We start from the raw sequence: 19,499 nt of genomic DNA, 5'->3' as shown, positions 1-19,499 counted from the left end.
ATTTGGAAAGATATGCAAATGCTTAAATATTAGAGGAGAGGAGAGGGCATCAATATGAGTTCTGAGTGTGGAAAAAGTATGTCTGACTACACATCTGCCCAACCCATTCAGGTCATGATAGTTGTGTGTGCTGGAATTTGTATCTGCAACCTCACTAATATGAATAGCAATTGCATGACTTATTTATTTTATTGACATTTTGTTAACTGGGTTGTCCCTTATGCGAAATGAGACCAAGTGAAAAAGAAAACCAAAGCAGACTACATGTACAAAAACATATACAAAAAATATTGTCTTCAAGTTAAGTACCATTCAAAATGCGTGAATGTTTACAAATGTTTTAGAATAAAAGAAGCCAGACATTGTAAAGTTTAAATATCCCATATACACCAGAGATACAACAAATAGCAGTGCAGTCATTTTATATTTGCATTAAATGTAGTGACAAAATGCAATGTGTACGAGTAGGGGAACAAAAAACGGTGACTCGAGTTTACTCGAGAGGATGAACATAGAGTAAGATACATTTGGCAAGGATAATTGGTGGTGGAGTAGTGAGTGTAAAATGTCAGTGGTAATTAATTATTAAGAAGAAGTATATATTGTATTCTCTGTCTTTCTAATTTCTCCAAATCTTTTGGATTTCTGTTGTGATGAGAATGGATCCCATTCCTAAGTCAAAGTATGATTAAAGTTCATGAAATTAGTATCATCACTCTTTGATGTCAGCCAGAAGTGCTCTTTGCATCACCTGCAGTGTGCCCAGGAATGAGTCCTCCTGCAATTCGTACAGAGTTACATGTATTGGTAACATATCTAAATACGATTGTAGATTATTTTTTATAAAACTTGTTCCTTCTACTAGTATTGGAACTATCTGGGTATCTTTCTTCCACCATTGTTCTTGTTTCTGCCTGCAAATCCTGATATTTATGACTTTGTGTCTCTCTGTATGCAAGACATTGTAGTCACTTGAGTGTTGTGATTTCAATGAAAATGCTACTTTTGTCTTCTTTTTTGCACCATTATATCCGTTTTTCTAGTATCTATCTTTTGAACTGTTAGTAATGCATGATCCCATGTGATGTAGACTTCATCATTTTTTAAGTAGCTTTGTAGCTCATGTTTCCAGTGTTTTTCTGCCTCTTCAGTACCATAATGTTTGCACAGTCCCCAGTGGAACAGTCTTGCCACATTATTATGCATTTCAGTATACAGTCCTTCCGCCGTTAGTATGCCGCAACCAGCAACGAAGTGTTGAATTGTTTCCAATTCTGTTTTACAAAACCTACTTTATTATCTGTTTCTCCCATGTGTTCAATGGACTTTGTAAACCAAAGTGTACATAGCCCACTGTCTTGTGCCACCGATATTAACCTTTCATCTTTTGGTTTGGATTCGCCACTCCTTAACCATTCCTGCGTTCGTTTCTGATCAACATGAGGTTCTTCCAGAAGTTTTCTATACTTGAAACTATATTTATGCATTTTCCACATTTCTTGCCTTCTCATCTGGTCCATCACCTTGTATTGTTTCTTTTGCTTTTTTTGGCACATTCAGTTGCTGCCTGATTTTCATCTACTTGTGGTTTGATTTCCATTCATGCTTGAGGCTGATATGCTTCTGCTAGCCTAAGTAGGAATGTCATCTTAGATTTATTCTCCTCATGTTTCAAAACTTTCACTACATTTAGGTCTTGTGAGGTCAACAGATATATGTGGAGTCCCATGATTGCAGATCTATACATGTAATCAATTTCAAGGAGGCCAACAGGGAATATATAAACTTGTTATGCACTGATTTGTATAAATCATTTGGTGAACACAAAGCATCCTTCTTGTTTTCCTGTCTAATCTATCCAATACATTTTGGGGCCAGTCAGTCACTTCAAAACTGTAAGTTAGGACAGGAATAGCAAATTGGTTTATAGCTTGGATTTTGTTCCTAGATGTCAGTGCTGTTTTCAGGATTAATTTAAATATTCTAAAGTATTCCTTACCAAGTTTTATTCACATTTGTTCGTGTTTTATTGTTGATCCTTCATCATTTCCCAAATATGTATACACTTCCTCTTGCTCAAGTTCTTTTATATTACATTCTTTTCCCAAAATGACGTTTTCTTGGTGCTGCACTTTTCCTGCTTTAAAGGTAGTTTTGCACATTTATCAAGACCACATGCCATTCTTATATCTTCTGAAAATGTTTTGGCAACTTGCAGTTGTGCTTTCAGTTCCTCATCTGATGAGCTATACAGTTTTAAATCATTGACAAAGAGAAGATGAGAGGTTTTATACTGTTGTTTTCTAGGAGCCAAATTATAGTCATGGCTAGTTAAAAGGAGGGAGTAAGTAGTAGAGTGCTATCCAGTAAGGGCAGCTATCAACAGTTTACATTAAGTGAAGCTTAAATAACTTTTATTTATTTTATATATCCTTTATTGACATAGGTAGTCCCACCAGGTTATTTTCCTCTTTTCAGGGGGAAACCCATGGTTGTATTCATACTACAAGGATAAATTTTGGCAGAATGTCTGAGAACTTCCCCAACTCTCTCTAATAGGTAAAGTGAGATGTCTACATCTACCTTTGCTATGACCAACTAAGAGAGAAAGGGCCGTGGTTTAACACCTCATTAAAGGATGACACACTCAGGAGAGCAGCAACCCCCTTATGCTGCACTGCAGTGTCAGCAATCCATCTACCTGATGTGGGAATAGAACCCCAGCTTTCTGCACCAAGGTGACTGTGGTACCCATTGCACCACTGACCCTGTTTTAAGATGTTGTATGAAGATGTGCATGTCATGTAACTGTGCATTTGTGATTCAATTCTGATTTCCCAAGAATTAATTTAAAGGTGGTTTTGAAAGTGGCATGATATATGCATATTCATTCTCGTGGAAATGTTTAAACAACTGACAAGTATTTAGTAACTGTCTTGTCCCTTAGCATGGTGTTTGCTTGTCGTGTCTGCAGGAGGAATTTATTGTTGGATCTTGGAGGTCCACTTTTGATGTATCAGAAGCATAAGGAACTTAAGGGATGGATTTTATAAGCTAGTATTTTGTTGGAAATGTGAGATGAATACATTTTTTTTTTCACTGAAAGATATTCATTTAATCACAAGTGTGGAAGCTGCTTGTGAGTTGTGCTGTAAATTTGGAAGTTGTATAGTAGGTTGCTTTGAGCTTTTGCTAGGCCATCTTGCCAAGGTTTCCTAAGGAACTCTATAGAATAATTTAGGTGCAAGGTGTGTGAGTTGGCCGGAGTGAGCCTTTTGATGGGAACAGAGTTCTGTTAATTCTGTTTAGAGTACCTATTTTTTGTACAAGTTCTTTGTGTTTTTGTCAGTATAGATGTATGGATAGTTTGCTACCTATGATCGATCATAGATATTTAAATTGTTCGACAGTTTCAATGTGTTGATTGTTGATTTGCATAGGCATTAGGTAGTGCATGCTTTGATTGTTACAGAACATCCTTATTTTCATTCTGAGTAAATTAGGGTTTATTTAACAAACTGAGCAGCTTATCTGTTGAGAGCCATAGCCGAAAGATAAGCTTATCTTTTTCTTTAGTGATACAAATGATGACTGCATCAAAAGAATGTTTAATAGCAGGAGAAAAAAGTGATCCAAGACAGGAGCCCTGGGATACAGCAATGTTTAAAAGCCCTCTGAGTTCTGTTTGTAACTAGTTTAACTATTTCAGAATGTGTGAAATGCACCCTTTGTATAGTAACAGTGTGGTTTCAATAACATTGGCTTCACAGAAGGCTAAAAGTGTGGCAGTGGACAGGCCTTTCTCACATTGAGTCGTAGTGTGGTTAATGATGTCCACTAAAGCATTTTGGGTGCTGTTTCCAGAGTAAAAGCCATGTTTGGTTATTGTCAGCGTATTATGTGTGGATAGATAGGCATTTAATTATGCATGCTTAACTCTTTCAATAATTTGACAGTTGACTGAAGATGGATATTGTTTGACCCTGTACTATGCAGACAAACTCTTGGATACTTTTAGTATGGTAATTAACATCAACCTAATAAGCCACCTTGAAACAATCTGTTAAACAGATAGCCATCTCATATGGGGATGGGTTTGTTATGGTCAAAGAGTTTATGTAGTAAACACAAGGTACAGGGTTTGATTTTAACTTCAACTTACTTGCCAATCTCAAAATGACCCTTCAGAGCCAGTTAGTCTATTTTTTGTGTGTGTGTGTGTGTGTGTGGGGGGGGTGTTGTTAAAATGGTTAAGGTGTTTACCCCACAGACACAAAGTACAGGATTTGATTCTCGCCTTTGGGAAATTAGCTGCACTTAAATGGCCCAGAAGGTCAGCTAGCCTGGTACAAACCTATTATTTATGAGAGAAAACATTAGTGACAAATCAGAAACATGGCCTCATGTAGCTTACTTCATCTGCTTGTCTCAAATAATGGTTAGTGAAACAGTAGTTAGAGAAAGTTCGTGCAGTGCTGCAGAATTTGGTTCTATGGGTAATGTGGAGTTGGTGTCGCTTGTGATTAGTGTCTCAGGTTGTATGAGGATGTTTCTTCATTAAATCTAGCTGCAAGGGGAGTACATGTGTAAAGTTGGAGTAATTCATAGAATTGGGATCCTAACAGTAAGTTAGACTTTTGTTTTATGGATAACCATTTGGCTTTTTCTATGGTGATACAGTGATGCTCCCAGAAAGGTGAATCAGTAGATGCACTTACAGATGATCAGTGGGAAGTGAGGAGGAACTTAAGCTGAAAGGATCTCCTTATGATATGGGGGTTTATAAGAACTGATGAAGAAAAAAATCTGTAATAGTTATGTAACTTATTTCTTTCTGTTCTGCCTCCTTAGGTTACTGCTCCCTTCATACACATTGGTGTTGTGCTTGGATTCTCTTTCCTCGCTTGGTTGGTTACAGATACATACTACAGAACAAAGAAAATAGGTACATTTTCTCTGGACATTAGCCATCACTCACCTAAATAATGTGCAAATATAAATGCATTTCCATTTTGAAAAAGTATTGTTGTTTTAAAAATGTGAACTTAGCAGTCTCTTGCAAGATTTATAACTAACTGGCAATGTGCAAGTTAGAGTTCAACTGTGCAGAAACTTCATAGGATAGGCTAAACTATAAGCATACCTGTCAACTGTCTCGAATTTTGCAGAATATACAGATTTTTGCTTTATATTTTTGATTTGTTTCTAATAAAATTTGAGGTCTTCTGACAAATCAAGGACTGACGTCACTAAATAATGACAGACATTTGGGCCACAAACTTTATACCTTTCAGAAAATCCATGCTAATGCAAATACAGCTCTATCAACTTTCTACGTAAATAAAACTGCCCCTGATTTTGTGGATTTGCCTTTCCCCACCCTCCATTATTTTTAGCTTTGTCAAGATTTTTTTGTGCTAAGAGGTTGAGAGGTGTGATACAGGCCAGCTGTTCACCCTTTATTATAATTAAATTAATTACAGGATATTGAAAATTGATATAACAAATGCAGGTGCAACATAGTTAAACTGCATGCATCAAAAGAAAGCACTACAGATCACAGATTATGAAACTGTCTTCACCTAACAATCCAGTTGTAATTGCAAAGCCCTGTTTAAAATTTTAGTCAGTATGGTAAACATGAGACTCTCAATACTTCTATTAATATGGATGGAGTAATCATTACAGATGGTGATAAATTAGTAAATATTTTTGTACAAAACTTTTTGATGACTTGTCAAAAATAATTTGGAATGATATTCCAAATGTTGATAACATTGAGGTATGCCCAGAATTATCAGAAGAGGGTATTTTCAATATATTGAAATGGATACAAAATACAGTTCTTCTGCTGATACAAATGGTTAAACAGATATTTTATATATGATTGTAGAAAAGTCAGTGCCCTATCTAACTTACCTTTAACAAAATACCACGAGAGCTAGGTATATCCCTAGAATAAGACAAATTGCTTTGGTACAGGCACCCAAGTAGTATATTAATCCATCTGCAGCAGAAAATTACAGGTCAGTAAGCTTATAATGCATCTGGGGGAAATGCTTTGAAAAACTCATCTGTCAGATGTTACCAGTTCAGGCTAAGGTGATATTAGATATGTTTCAACATGGATTTATAGAAGGACGCTCCTGCCTAAGTAATTTATCTATTTTTTATTCAAATAATATGGATGAGGTAGATACTGGATTACCAGCAGATATCTTCTGTTTAGACTTTACCAAAGCATTTGGCATTGTGCCACATGCTGAAATTTTAAGAACAGTGCAGCCTCTCTTTATTAATTCATATATTACAAACTGGGTCGGAAACTGGTTTAAAGGCAGGAGCTATACTGTACGTATTTGAGACTGTCTGTCTGACAAGGTGGATATTACAGCGGGGGTACCTCAGGGCAAGGTATTAGGTCCATTAATATTTGAAATGTTTATCTCTAACCTCCCAGCTATAAAACAATGCATGGAGCAGCAAGCTTGCTGATGATACAAAGTTTAGGGCCGTTGTCACAAACATTAAGACCAGAGTATGTTACAGGAGTATTTGCATAGGCTGCATTGGTAGTCAACATCAAATGGAACGTGTTTCAGTGCAAAAAATAGAAAGTACTGCATTTTGGGAGGAGGAATCAGATATATCCATATGCACTGGTTGTTTTTTTTTTTTTAGTATCTTTATTGGTTGAAAGTCTGCACAATTTCAGTGCTCAACAATATTTCAGCAACAAATATATTCTGATATGAATTATATTATCTTACTTCTTTTCAAATAATTTTCAGCCAAAAATGTTGCATAATTCTACTACACTTATTATCACAATTAAATATTAACTATATATAATATTTACAATGCATATCCTTAGATGATCATATTATAACCCCAGATGATAGTGTCAGGGATTTGGGAATACTGGTTGAAAATTACTTAGTTCATCTGACAGGAGTGTTTAGGAAAGCCTATGGTGTGATAAAAATATACTAAGATGCATTTCCTGTAGGTATGCAGCCATTTTGGTTTCTGCATACAAGTCCATTTTCAAATGTGTAACACACATAATGCTCTTACATTTTTGTTTTATTAGCACATGACAGTAGGTAAGGTTCCATGCACTGAAGAATTATGATTGCATCTTTGAGCATGATTTAGCTTATGTGCTCTTGACATGGATGTCAACTTTCACCTCTTAAGGTGAGTGTCCTGATATCAAAGACTTGAACATATAACACGCTGGTTATAATCAGAAACTTAATTGTAATTCTCTGTTTACTTTGAATAGTTCAGTTTTAGTGATTTTAGGGATGATTTAATTACTTTTCAGTACAAACCTCAGGATGTCTCAACCTAACAAAAGGAAGGGTATCTGGAAGTATCAAAGATTTTAACACATATTTTCAGATGACTAGGATTCTTGGGGTCTTTATGTTTTAAAGTGCTCTTCTGTCTAATATGCTACAGTGCCTCAGCCACCCATGAGCTCTGTTCTCAATACTGTGATGCAGTGACGGTTGGTGATTTCAAAGCAAGGGGGCCTGCAGGAAGCAACTGAATGGGTGGAGCAAAATACAGTGGGGTGTGGCTATATTACAACATGTCAGTACTGTCACCTGTTAACAAACAGATGTGGTCATTCACTTTTATTCACACAGACCTTTTCAGTATAAACCCATTTATTATAGCCACTTTACTGACTATATATGCCTTAGATGTCTAACCACAACCAACACTCCATGGGTCCCCTGTTGCTCACTAGTCTCCCCTGAAGTTCCCTGTGCTCTCTTCTGCTTTCCCCTCATCCTAGCCCCAGACTATTCAGACAGATTACTTCTTTCTTGCTTTCTTATACTTTGTTATAATCCCACCATGCTTTTAACCCTCTGTAACTGGCCAAGACTCTATTGTAATTTTTCTGGAGGAAGTACATTTTTTTCACTGTCTTTTGACTTGATAATGGCATGAACAAAAAATCATTAGTAAGGAACTATATTAAGCCTTTCTGGGAATAGTGCCCACCTTCCTGCCCCTCTGAAAAGGCATAATTATCTTCTGTGTACCACTCCATTGTTAGCTTGGAATGAGAAGTAAAAGAACAAATGGCCAGAGGCATATATTATACTGCTGAGAGAATGAGAGAAAAAGCCAAAGCACCTGGATAAAATCCACAAAAAAGGACTTCACGTACAAGGAATGAACAGCTAAAAACTCAACAGGAGAATAAGTGCTGTTGCAGAGCAACACCTTTCAGCACAACAACTCTGATCAGTTGCTGTTAGGCAGTTACTTATTGAATGCAGTGCTGATGCCTGACTGTAATAGAAAGTGAAAAAAATTACACACACTACTTCTGCAAAGTCAGAATAACAAATGCTTATTTTAAACAAATGACAACAGTGTCAGTCACTTTTATCTAACAACAACCCCTGTATCCAACAATTAAAGCCAACTTTGATTGAATAATCCTTAATTATGAGAATGTAATAAAATAAAGATAGCAAAAATTGGATAAAGTAATTTATTTTAACCAAGGTAGAAATGGAGAATAACGGCAAATATGATTCAAAAAACATTTTTTGTAATAGAACTTGTACAGCAAAACTACTTCACTGAGTGTATTGTGTCTTGGTAATTAAACGTTGGCCAGAAAGAATCATATTTGCCGTTATTCTCCATTTCTACCTTGGTTTTGATTTTGGAGTTATTATTGTTCACTGCTACAAGCTGTTAATTTATTTTAACCCCCTACACACATACACAGTTGTGACCATCAGTTGCTTCCACGTTGATTCCTTCAATGGTTTAACCATGTATGCACAAGGAATATTGCCAGTAAGTGACACCAGTTCCACACCAATCCCTTCAGTAGTTTAACCATGTATACACAAGCACTTCAATGACACCAAAATGAATTAACACTTATTATAGATTGATAGGTAAATAGGTATAACAAAAAGGAACTAATCCTAAAATCTACTTAAACTAATCTACCTTTTGCATTTTTATACTTAGCGAGTCAGTGACCTTTCCTTAGCTGCAATACAAAAATGTCAGGAGCGCTAGATTTTCATCAGAAATTGAAAGCCCAGAAATGCTTAAAAGAACATCATTTGTCAGCATGAATGAAACTCTGTTTCTGAAATGTACAGGAGCATGCTTTACTGTAATTCAAAAATCAAACTAATTTCATATCTAGGTTTTCTATCACGGAGTTGGGACCCACAGTCCTGGGGTGCGTGATCCTGGTGGCATGGTGTATTGGACAATGGCTAAAAATCTTGAATACTGAATATCCCTGCCAGTGTAATCCTAGGCGCAAGTGCTAATATGGGTCCTGCAAGGGTGGGGGTCAAGTCCAGAAGTTTGACATTGTGGTCTTCAGTATTTTGGTCTTCTATGTTGTGTTGCTGGGACTGTGTGTTTCAGAATACCACATATACATACATACATACATGCATACATACATACATACGTGCACACACACACACACACACACACACACACACACACACATATATATATATATGTGTGTGTGTGTGTGTGTGTGTGTGTGTGTGTATGTATATATATGTGTGTGTGTGTATATATATATATATATATATATATGTGTGTGTGTGTGTGTCTGTCTGTGTGTGTGCGTAATAAAAGTGGCAGGCTTGAATATAGAATATAATTCAAAGCATTGCAGCTTCTAAGAAAGCACACCATGCTGATTTCACACCATCCATTTGTAAGATGAAATATTAAATACCATAGCAACTGTAATGTAACCATGCAAACTACTGATTCAAATATTATAAATATTTTCTAGATGAGGCTTATTTTAAGCCTGAGTAGCAGCACAGGTTTTACTAATTTACCCATCAGAAAACAACAAAGATGTTAAAATATTTAATTTTTTTAACAAAACCTCCTAGTGTTCTTTCTTAATATTTCACACCCATGAATCCTGTTCCTTTGTTTATCCTTTGTCTGACACCCAAATTACCCTATTTGGGAATCACAGAATGGTTGAAGCCTGCCTGGCAAGCAGTGGGTATAAGGTAAAGGCAAGTAGTGCCTCAGTCACAGACACATGCATTAATGGGCAGGCATGCAAGCTCGCTCACTTGCTCTCTCTCACTCACTCACTCACTCACTCACTCACTCACTCACTCACTCACTCACTCACTCACTCACTCACTCACAGGCATGCTAGAGGATTGCCAATTCACTATCCATATATATTTGAGCCAAAGGAGCTGCAACTCCTTTAGTTGCAGATTAGTCAGATGCACTTTTAGCTGATGATACGTTACTGTCATTTAGATAATGTAACTGTTACGTGGTTGCCTCTGAATCTGAATAGAATGATTTTCAATGATTTCACAAGAAACTGTTCTACATTCAAAATAACGAACATCTTCCATAGTTCATTTGCATTTGATAGCTCTGATCTGAGTTTTCTTCACTCTCTCTGGGAAGAAAGCTTCACGCCTGGACAGGGGGAGGACATGGAGAATATGCAAGGAAGATACCTCATTTAGGACTGAAACAGGAGAACCAGGACCTGTGACAGCAAATTTTGTGCATGCCTGTCTGCATGCGCTCGCGCGCACACACACACACACACACACACACACACACACACAAACATTGGTCCTGTCTATGCAGTTACGACTTGGAGTTAAGATTCACTCAGATGTTTTCATTGTATTATCCCAATCACTGGAATTTTGTTACAAACTTAAAAACAATATTTTTCATGTAACACATACTCTTTGAAATTACATTCTAGTACAATATTGTTGAGCTTGTCAGATTTTTGCCTGCACTTGTATCAATTGCACATTTGTACTTCTTTACTTCACCATGTCTTTCCCTCTGTAGAAAACATTCTGAGTAAGATATTTGTTTTTATATTTCTGCTATGTCATTTTATTTATATTAACATACTGACCCCTTCTAGTCATGCAGACACAGAATACCTGAACATAGCTCTCAACCTTTGATCTCTAAAATGAGGAACACTAGCCCTCATAATGTGGAACAAATGGGCAAAATGTGGAACACATACTAATGGCTTACTAACAACCTTCAACTAGGAAGGTCATAGGATGGTTAAAATATGCTGGTTTTACTTATAAAGAAGATATGTTAATGAATTAATATGATTAATTTCTATTTACAATGCATTTCACTAAAACAATTCCTAACACTGAATGTGTGACAGAGTCTTTCAATGTGGAACATTTGAGGAACTTGAACTTTTTAAGACCCCAAATGAGGTACGTTCCTTGTAATGAGGTACACTTGAGAGGTATGTACCTGAAAAAAAAAAAACTTTAAAATAAATAAAACTTTTCCTGTGCTTGTGCTTCCTCTTGTACATTAACTACTTCCTTCTTTGGTCAGGCTGCCTCAGCCACCTGATTCCACCTGAGCCAATAGGAAGGGCTTCTCGCTGCATCATGCAGCAGCCTAGTGAGTCACTCATTCAGGTATGCTTCTGCCACTGCAGAATACTGCTGATCAAACCCGACTGATGATCAGGAAGCCTAATACTGGGCTGTTTTCAAAACAGTCTGGTAATTATAATAAACTGATTTTTTATTTTTTTTTGTTTCAGAGCTCCTCGGAGCTCCACCCATGCACAACAATAGTTGACTTGAATTAATACATTTCTTTAGAGTCTTTTTACCTCTCGGAGGCTGCAGCTCAGCAACCAGTACCACCTGCTATGATGTTCCCTGCTGACTTGTACTCTAATATTCAGTGTGAACTTTTTACCCTGTATTGTAAGCCCCAGTTTTCTGCCAGTCCGCATCCCAGTTTTTTGTTGCCCTATATCTAACTTCTAATTCCTCTCAGTCTGTAGCTAGTTATTTCCAGTGAAGTCTGTGGATCCATCCTCACATTTAGGTTCTTGTCAGTCAATTGACTCTGACCATATCTGTTATCCTATATCCATTTATCTCATTTCACTCCTTCCCTGTAAGCCCATCCCATAATATTTGGTGCATACCATATAATTTCATAAGTCATGCTCTTTGTCAGTTCTGTGGCTCCACAGCCTAATATTCTGTACTCTTTCAGGTCATACCACTGTCTGTATAGTGGTCTACATATATACATATTTATTTATTGATTGAGTTAATGGTTTTTTGGACTGGGCCTCAAGGTCCATTTTCAATCACAACCATTTGCTCACTCAACTGATGTCGTGAGATCATATTCTGATTTCAGGCACTCTTACTATATGTACAAAGAGAACATTTGGGAAGGAAAAAAATCTAAGCTTGTTTCCTGCCTTTCCTGTAAGTAGTCTACATACTGATTTGCTGTATCTGGGACTATTTGTAAGCTTCTGATCCCCCAAGACTTTCTTTGTTGGAGGGAAGCCTTCTAGCTTAATTTTGTTTCTTAGAACTAGCCAGTTTTTTTAGTTTCAGCACTCAGATCTGTTTCTTTGAGCTCAGCACTTGTTAAGAACTTGTCGTAAGCACTAAATAAGCTACAAATTACTACACCACGCAGTTTTTAGTACTTAATAAATAAGCACCTATCCAGGCATGTCTAAGGGTCAACTCCCTGTATTTTCTCCTGTCGAACTGATGAATCTGGGCATCTTGGGGCAATGCAGCAATTGCCTCATGTACACAGACAACTCTCTCCTCCTACCACCCAACACTAGAACCTGTGAGAGATGCACTTATATAGCCAAACTGAAAGCAAAGCTCTCTTCACCCAAGACTGGACTAGACAGTCAAGAGGAGAAGGTAAACACTTGCACCACACCACGCTCATCACATAGTCCCTCAAAACCTACACCACCAAAACACACACATAGCAACACAAAACACACCTACATTTGCAGAGACTCTCAATAAAAACCTGCCCAAGCAACAGGGACCTTTAAAGCAGAAACGCAAGCAAACTCCACCCCCAACACAACTCAAATGACACATAGCCCACAAACTTAGTGTGCCACTCAACCACAGCCCATAAGACATAACGTAACCAGTACTCTAGTCATAGGTGAGACTGTAGTCAGAAACACTGATGTTCCACTCACCAGGCTAAACAAGGAGAAAGTTACTGTCAGCTGCCTGTCTGGTGCCAGGATCCGCCACATAACGCACGCACTCAGGTCACTCCACAACAAGTACAAATATGACTCCGTCATTGCCCATGTTGGTGTGAATGACCTGAGACATACCTCCCTGGAATACATGAAAAGAGACATGGAGGAGCTCTCCGATCTTGTAGCCAAGGCAGGTATGACCCTAGCCCTGAGTAGCATCCTGCCATTACCCAGATTGATACCACAGTACAAGGACAAAATTATTGACTTCAGCAATTGGCTAAGCTTCTGGTGTCACTCTAAGGGGATCCAATATTTGTCTGCCTGGGATGACATGATCGACAGACCACAATGCTTTGCCATAGATGGCCTGCACCTCTCGCCCTTGGGATTCCTGATACTGGCTAAAGCTCTTGCCACACCTATACTGCCTTTTTTAGGCAAGGTTCAAATGACAAATTCACCACTCTAGCAGGTACAAGCAAGCAAAATCTGAGGGTAATGCTACTCAATGCTAGAAGTCTAAACTTCAAAATGTACTCACTTGTGGCACTCCTTAAAATGGAGAATATCGACATCTGTGTAGTGATGGAGACCTGGTTCAAAGCTCCAGAGAGCACCCCTGCATTACCAGGCTATAATTCATACCACACCTTTTAGCCACCTAACTCGGACCGAAGCACTAAAGGCAGAGGCGTGTCCATATTCATTAAGGATATCCACCCCTCCAGGCTAGTTGCACAGCATAATGCATCCATGATTATCCAAGTGCAACTAACTCTGGGCAAGACCACAAACCAAATTGTAGCCTACTACAGACCCCCCACCATGCCTCGGGATTCCCACTCCTCATTTCTTGATGCACTGGAAAATATTAGGGTACAACCCAACACCCTAATAATGGTCGATTTTAACTACACCACCATTAACTGGGAAAACTACTCGTGTACCAACTTTTTTGCTCAACATTTTCTGGAATTCATAAATTCCAATGCCTTGGATCAACTTATTCACACCCCCACCAGGGGCAGCAATATCTTAGACCTGGTCATTACCAACATGGGCGACTGATGTTCCACACCAGAGGTCAATTCCTCGTTGGTCAGATCCGACCACAAGCTAATCACCCTAGACAGCCACATCCCGCCCCCAACCCCATTAGGGAAACCACCGTAAAAAACTTCTCCAAAGCCAACTTCACACTTCTTAAGACAGAAGTGGCAAACTTCATGACACCCATGCAGACAGACAATAGAGGTATGACTGCTGAATCCTACACAAATGCACTTTATAAGTACTTACACGAGTGCATGGATTGTGCTATCCCTAACAGAACGAAGAAACTCTCCTCAAAAAAAAAAGGAAGCCAATCTGGTGGTTCACTGCCATAAACAAACTCTACAGCAGAAGAAAGAAACTGTTGCAAAAAAGAGTAAAATTCTATGAGTGAAGGAACTCGCTGGTCAGCCTCAGTAAGAAGCTGAGATCCCTCATAAAATTATCCAAAGCTAGTTATGAAAACAAAATTACCACTGACTCTAAAGACAACCACAAAGCATTCTATAGCTATGTCAAGAATCTCAATGGCAACACCCGGATCTGCTCTGAGTTACAGCACAATGGCACTAAATATACAGAACCAACTGATATTGCCAGCATCCTGGCAGATAGGTTCAGTGCTAACTTTACCCCCCCTCTCACCCCCTAGAGGGCCCATCTCTATACCAGAAGAATGCAAAGTTCCTGTAATCATGGCTGCACAGGTTAAAAACACACTCTCCAAAGCCAAGAACACAGCATCCATGGGACCTGACAATATCCCAGGCTGCATTCTACACAAACTACAGAACAAACTGGCACCCCACCTAAGTACCATGTTTAGTCATAGCCTCACCTCAAGCTTTGTGCCCACTGAATGGTGCACCACAACGGTTATCCCACTCCACAAAGGGGGAGCCACAATGGGCCCCGGGAACTACCGCCCCATTAGCCTGACGAGCCAGGTCCGCAAGGCCATGGAATGTATCATCATGGAACTCTTAAACAAAGACATTGATAATTTCCAAACTCTGGACCCCACCCAGTTCGGGTTTGTAAAAGGCAGATCATGTCTCCTAAACCTGATAGACTTCTTTGAAGCAGTCACCAAAGCCGTAGATGAGGGAAAGGTGGTTCACACAGCCTATCTAGATCTCGCCAAGGCTTTCAATACCATCCCCCACTCTGGAATTATAGATAAACTCACTAAATTATGTATAAATACCTATGTCACAAGATGGGTTGCCAACTGGCTCATGGACAGAACCCACACTGTGAAAGTAGCAGACTCCAAATCTGGCTTCAGACCAGTGACAAGTGGAGGACCACAGGGTTCAGTCCTGGGTCCTCTCCTGTTTGGTATCTACTTCTCTGAAGTACAGGCTAACACAGAAGGTCTTTGGCTAATGAAACTAATGATGTGGACATCCTACAAAAGGGCCTCACTGAGACAGATGCCTGGTGTCAAAGCCATGGCCTGAAGCTCAGTGCCAAAAGGTGCATTGTCATCCCCTTTGGTAAAAACTCTGTACCCATGAACTACCATATAGGTGGTAGTCTACTTAACACCGAAAGTGTGATAAGCGACCTTGGGACACAGGTGGACAGTAGTCTCTCCTTTGATAATCACATTGCCACAGTGGTCGGGAAATCCTTCTGTGTGGCACACCTCATCACAAAAGGTTTCTCATCCAGAAAAAAAGAGGTCATTGTTCCCCTCTACTCGTCACTCATTAGACCCATTATAGAGTACAATGCCCCTTTTGGTGTGTATCTCACAAGACATCTACAACAACTGGAAAGGCCACAGAAATACCTCACAAAGAGGATTACTGGCCTCAAACAGATGCCCTACGCAGACCATCTCAAAAAACTCCAGCTTTACTCCGTTGCATATCACCTACTCAGAGGCGATCTCTGCCTAACATACAAAGCTATGTCAAACCCAGAGCTGTTGGACATGCTCCACTTAAAGAAATCCCAATCCCTCCAAGCTACATGCTGTAGGGACCTAAACCTTTATACCACAATAAACAGAACATGCTGGAGGGATAGATTCCTGTCCCAGACTTCCCATACTCTGGAACAGACTACTTATCTATGTCAAACAAAGCTCCTCATTAGCATTCTTGAAGAAAAATCTTGATGATTGGATGTGAAATAGGAAAATCACCCAGGGGATCACTTCTGTGGCTCTGCTCAACAGGGCCACAGGAAAATAATTTCTTTGGGTGGCAAAAGCCAGGGTACCTTTTGGCTAGGCTTATATAGGCCCTTGGGCCAATAGCCTAGTACCTACCTATGAACCTTTAACTTACAGGACAGATATTGCAGTTTTACAGAATGTATATATTATCGACACAATGGAGTTCGGTGATAGGTTATATAGTTTCTATATATATGTTTAAATTAAGTGCAGAACAGCTCAAGGTTCAGCAACTATTACTTAAAAATATAAAACAGTAAAGGTGAAAACTGCATTAAAATCAGTTTTGGTGTCACAGCTGTGTTATCAATGTTGTGACATTCTAATTACTGAGTTTTGTATGGTTGTCTGGATTTGTTATGCTCAGTTATTGTACTTATTTTAAAGTACTGAGGTGAGTGAGGAAAAGCAGACCATAATCCCCAGTGTGTGAAGCTATTTTTATGAATGAAATTATCTGCAGACAGCATAAGTAAGCTAGTAAGGAAAAGTGGTCATTTATGAGTGTAGCACATACAGATAGTTCGCCTAAATTATTAAAATTGCAGTACTTTTTGTATTTTGGTTATAGGTTGATTAGAAGCATAAAGTGGAAGGGGGTTCCATAATTTTGTTGCAGAAATGAAAAAGGCCTTAAAAGTGATTGCTATATATATATGTATATATATATACCCAGTTCAGCTTTGTTGAGGGCAGATCCTGCCTCTTAAACCTGGTCGATTTCTTTGAAACAGTCACCAAGGCTATTGACGAGGGGAAGGTGGTCCACACAGCCTATCTGGACCTCGCAAAAGCCTTTGATACAATACCCCACTCGGGCATTATAGATAAGCTCACCAGCTTAAATATAAACCCCTATGTCACTAGATGGGTTGCAAACTGGCTCAAGGACAGAACCCACATGGTTAGAATTGCTGGAGCCATGTCAGACTCCAAACCAGTTACAAGTGGCATCCCACAAGGCTCAGTCCTTGGACCTCTCTTGTTCGGTATATATTTCTCGGAGGTACAGGCCAACATGGAAGGACTGTGGCTGACCAAGTTCGCAGATGACTGCAAACTGGGTGCCATAATCGATCTCCAGCTGACACAAGCATCCTCCAAAAGGGCCTCATAGAAACAGACAACTGGTGCCAGAGCCATGGCCTCAAGCTAAACGCCAAAAAGTGTATAGTCATCCCCTTTGGCAAAAACAAAGTGCCCACAAATTATCACATAGGTGGTAATCCATTAAGTACAGAAGAAGTAATTAGGGACCTGGGGACCCAAGTTAATAGCAATCTCTCATTTGACAACCACGTGGCCAAAGTGGTTGGAAAAACATTTTATATAGCCCACCTAATCATGAAGGGATTCACATCTAGATCAGGCGAGGTCATCATGCCTCTTTACTCATCCCTCATCAGGCCCATAATTGAGTACAATGCCCCTTTTGGGATGTACCTTACCAGACACCTGCAGCAACTGGAAAGACCCCAAAAGTACCTCAGCAAGAGGATCAAAGGGCTCAAACAGATGCCATATGCTGCCCGGTTAAAGAAACTCCAGCTCTACTCAGTGGCATACCGCCTGCTCAGAGGCGATCTGTGCCTGACGTATAAAGCCATGTCCATCCTGGAATTAATGGACATGCTGCACCTCAGAAAATCCAAATCCCATCGAGCTACGCGCTCAAGAGACTTGAATCTCAGCACTGAAATAAATAGGACATGCTGGAGGGACAGATTCATAACCCAGAGGCTCCCTTCACTCTGGAATAAAATCCCAGTCCAGGTTAGGCAGAGTCCCTCATTGACTCTCTCCAAGAGGAATCTTGATGAGTGGATGGGAGATCGTAGGTTTACCCCGGGTATCACTTCTGTGTCACTGTTAGACAGAGGCACAGAATACTAACTTCGAAAAAGGGCATAGCAAAATTAATTTAAAATGGGTGGCGAAAGCCAAACACACTCTGGCTAGGCTTATAAATGCCCTAGGACAGATAGCCTAGTATGAACCTATGAACCTATATAAGAAGAGGCAAAATAAAGCAGTATTGATAAGTGTCCTGGTATGCTGTTTTGTCTGTATATTAGGTCTGAGAGATTAGGGTAAAACTGACCACCCTGCACAGTCAGTTTGCTGGTTGCCTCTGCATCAAATCTGTTCCACAGCAAGAGAGTAAAGTAATGCAGGCCACCTAGACCTCATATTCCATCACAGATTCATTCTCCCTAAGATTTTCAAAACTCCAACATATTGTCATCATCTTAAAAAGTTGTTTACCAAGTGAAAACTGTCACATATATTAGTCAATAATAATAAATCCAAACACCAAAAATGCATACCCCAATTTAAATAGATTTAAATACATTACTAATTCTGCATAAAAATGATAAAGCAACAAAACATAAGTCAAGACTAACGCACCTTAAAGTAACAAGACCGCTAAAAGCTCAAATTTAAGTACATTACCTGAAGTGGAACAGAAAAAGGGATCCAAAGAGGTAAAAAGTATTTTTCTTATGAAAGTAAGAGCATAATCCCACCAAATGAAAATGAAGCAGAGCAGGAAGTGAATAACATGAGGAAAAGGGTATCAGTCATCATAGCAATAGAAAGTTCACATAAATCACAACTGTCTTGCAAAGCCACAGTGATAAGCAAACAGCAGGCAGCTAGCCATGGTCCTCCACAGGCAGCCCCAGCAATGACATCTACTCTGTCTGTGCATATCAAGTGTCATTCAAGTAGTCCACCTCACTTAGTGCACACTAGTCCTGCAAAACAATTTAGTAATGACTGCTTTAGAACTGAGCAAATGGCAAGAATATCCAGTTAATTTCATCCTGCCATCTGCAACTCAATACCTTTCAACCTCTTACCTCCGAATCAGGAACAAGAACAAAAAAAATCATGCACAAAATATCTAAAATATTAGTACTATTAACATGAGGAGTTGATTGAAATGATTGATTTATTTAAGGACATGGGTATATTGATAGATCCAGCTTTGTGTTTTTCTAACCATATCAAGCAATTGGTTAATGATGGGTATAGAACTATAGGTTGTATAAAAAGATTTATAAATTCTAGGAAATCTGAAATTATGTCATTGTTAGTTACATTAGACCCAAACTTGAGTATGGAATAGCAATATGGAAACTTTTTAAGAAAACATGCATGAGTAAAGTGGAAAGAGTACAGCAA

The 19,499-nt window shown here is 39.0% G+C and overlaps 1 protein-coding gene across 1 annotated transcript in view; it reads left to right on the top strand.

Moving 5' to 3' along the window:
- The window catches only part of LOC122789859 (glycerophosphoinositol inositolphosphodiesterase GDPD2-like), a 502,465-nt gene that overhangs the window by 470,757 nt on the left and 12,209 nt on the right, over positions 1–19,499 (top strand). The window contains exon 7 of the mRNA XM_044057293.1: positions 4,852–4,945. Coding sequence (XP_043913228.1) covers positions 4,852–4,945 — 94 coding nt within the window. The remainder of the gene's footprint in view (positions 1–4,851; positions 4,946–19,499) is intronic.

The sequence above is a fragment of the Protopterus annectens genome, chromosome 15.part0, assembly GCF_019279795.1.
Source record: "Protopterus annectens isolate FY-2018-M chromosome 15.part0, PAN1.0, whole genome shotgun sequence".
NCBI lineage: Eukaryota > Metazoa > Chordata > Ceratodontiformes > Protopteridae > Protopterus > Protopterus annectens.
The sequence above is the reverse complement of the archived record's forward strand: the minus strand, read 5'-3'. Positions and strand labels throughout refer to the sequence as shown.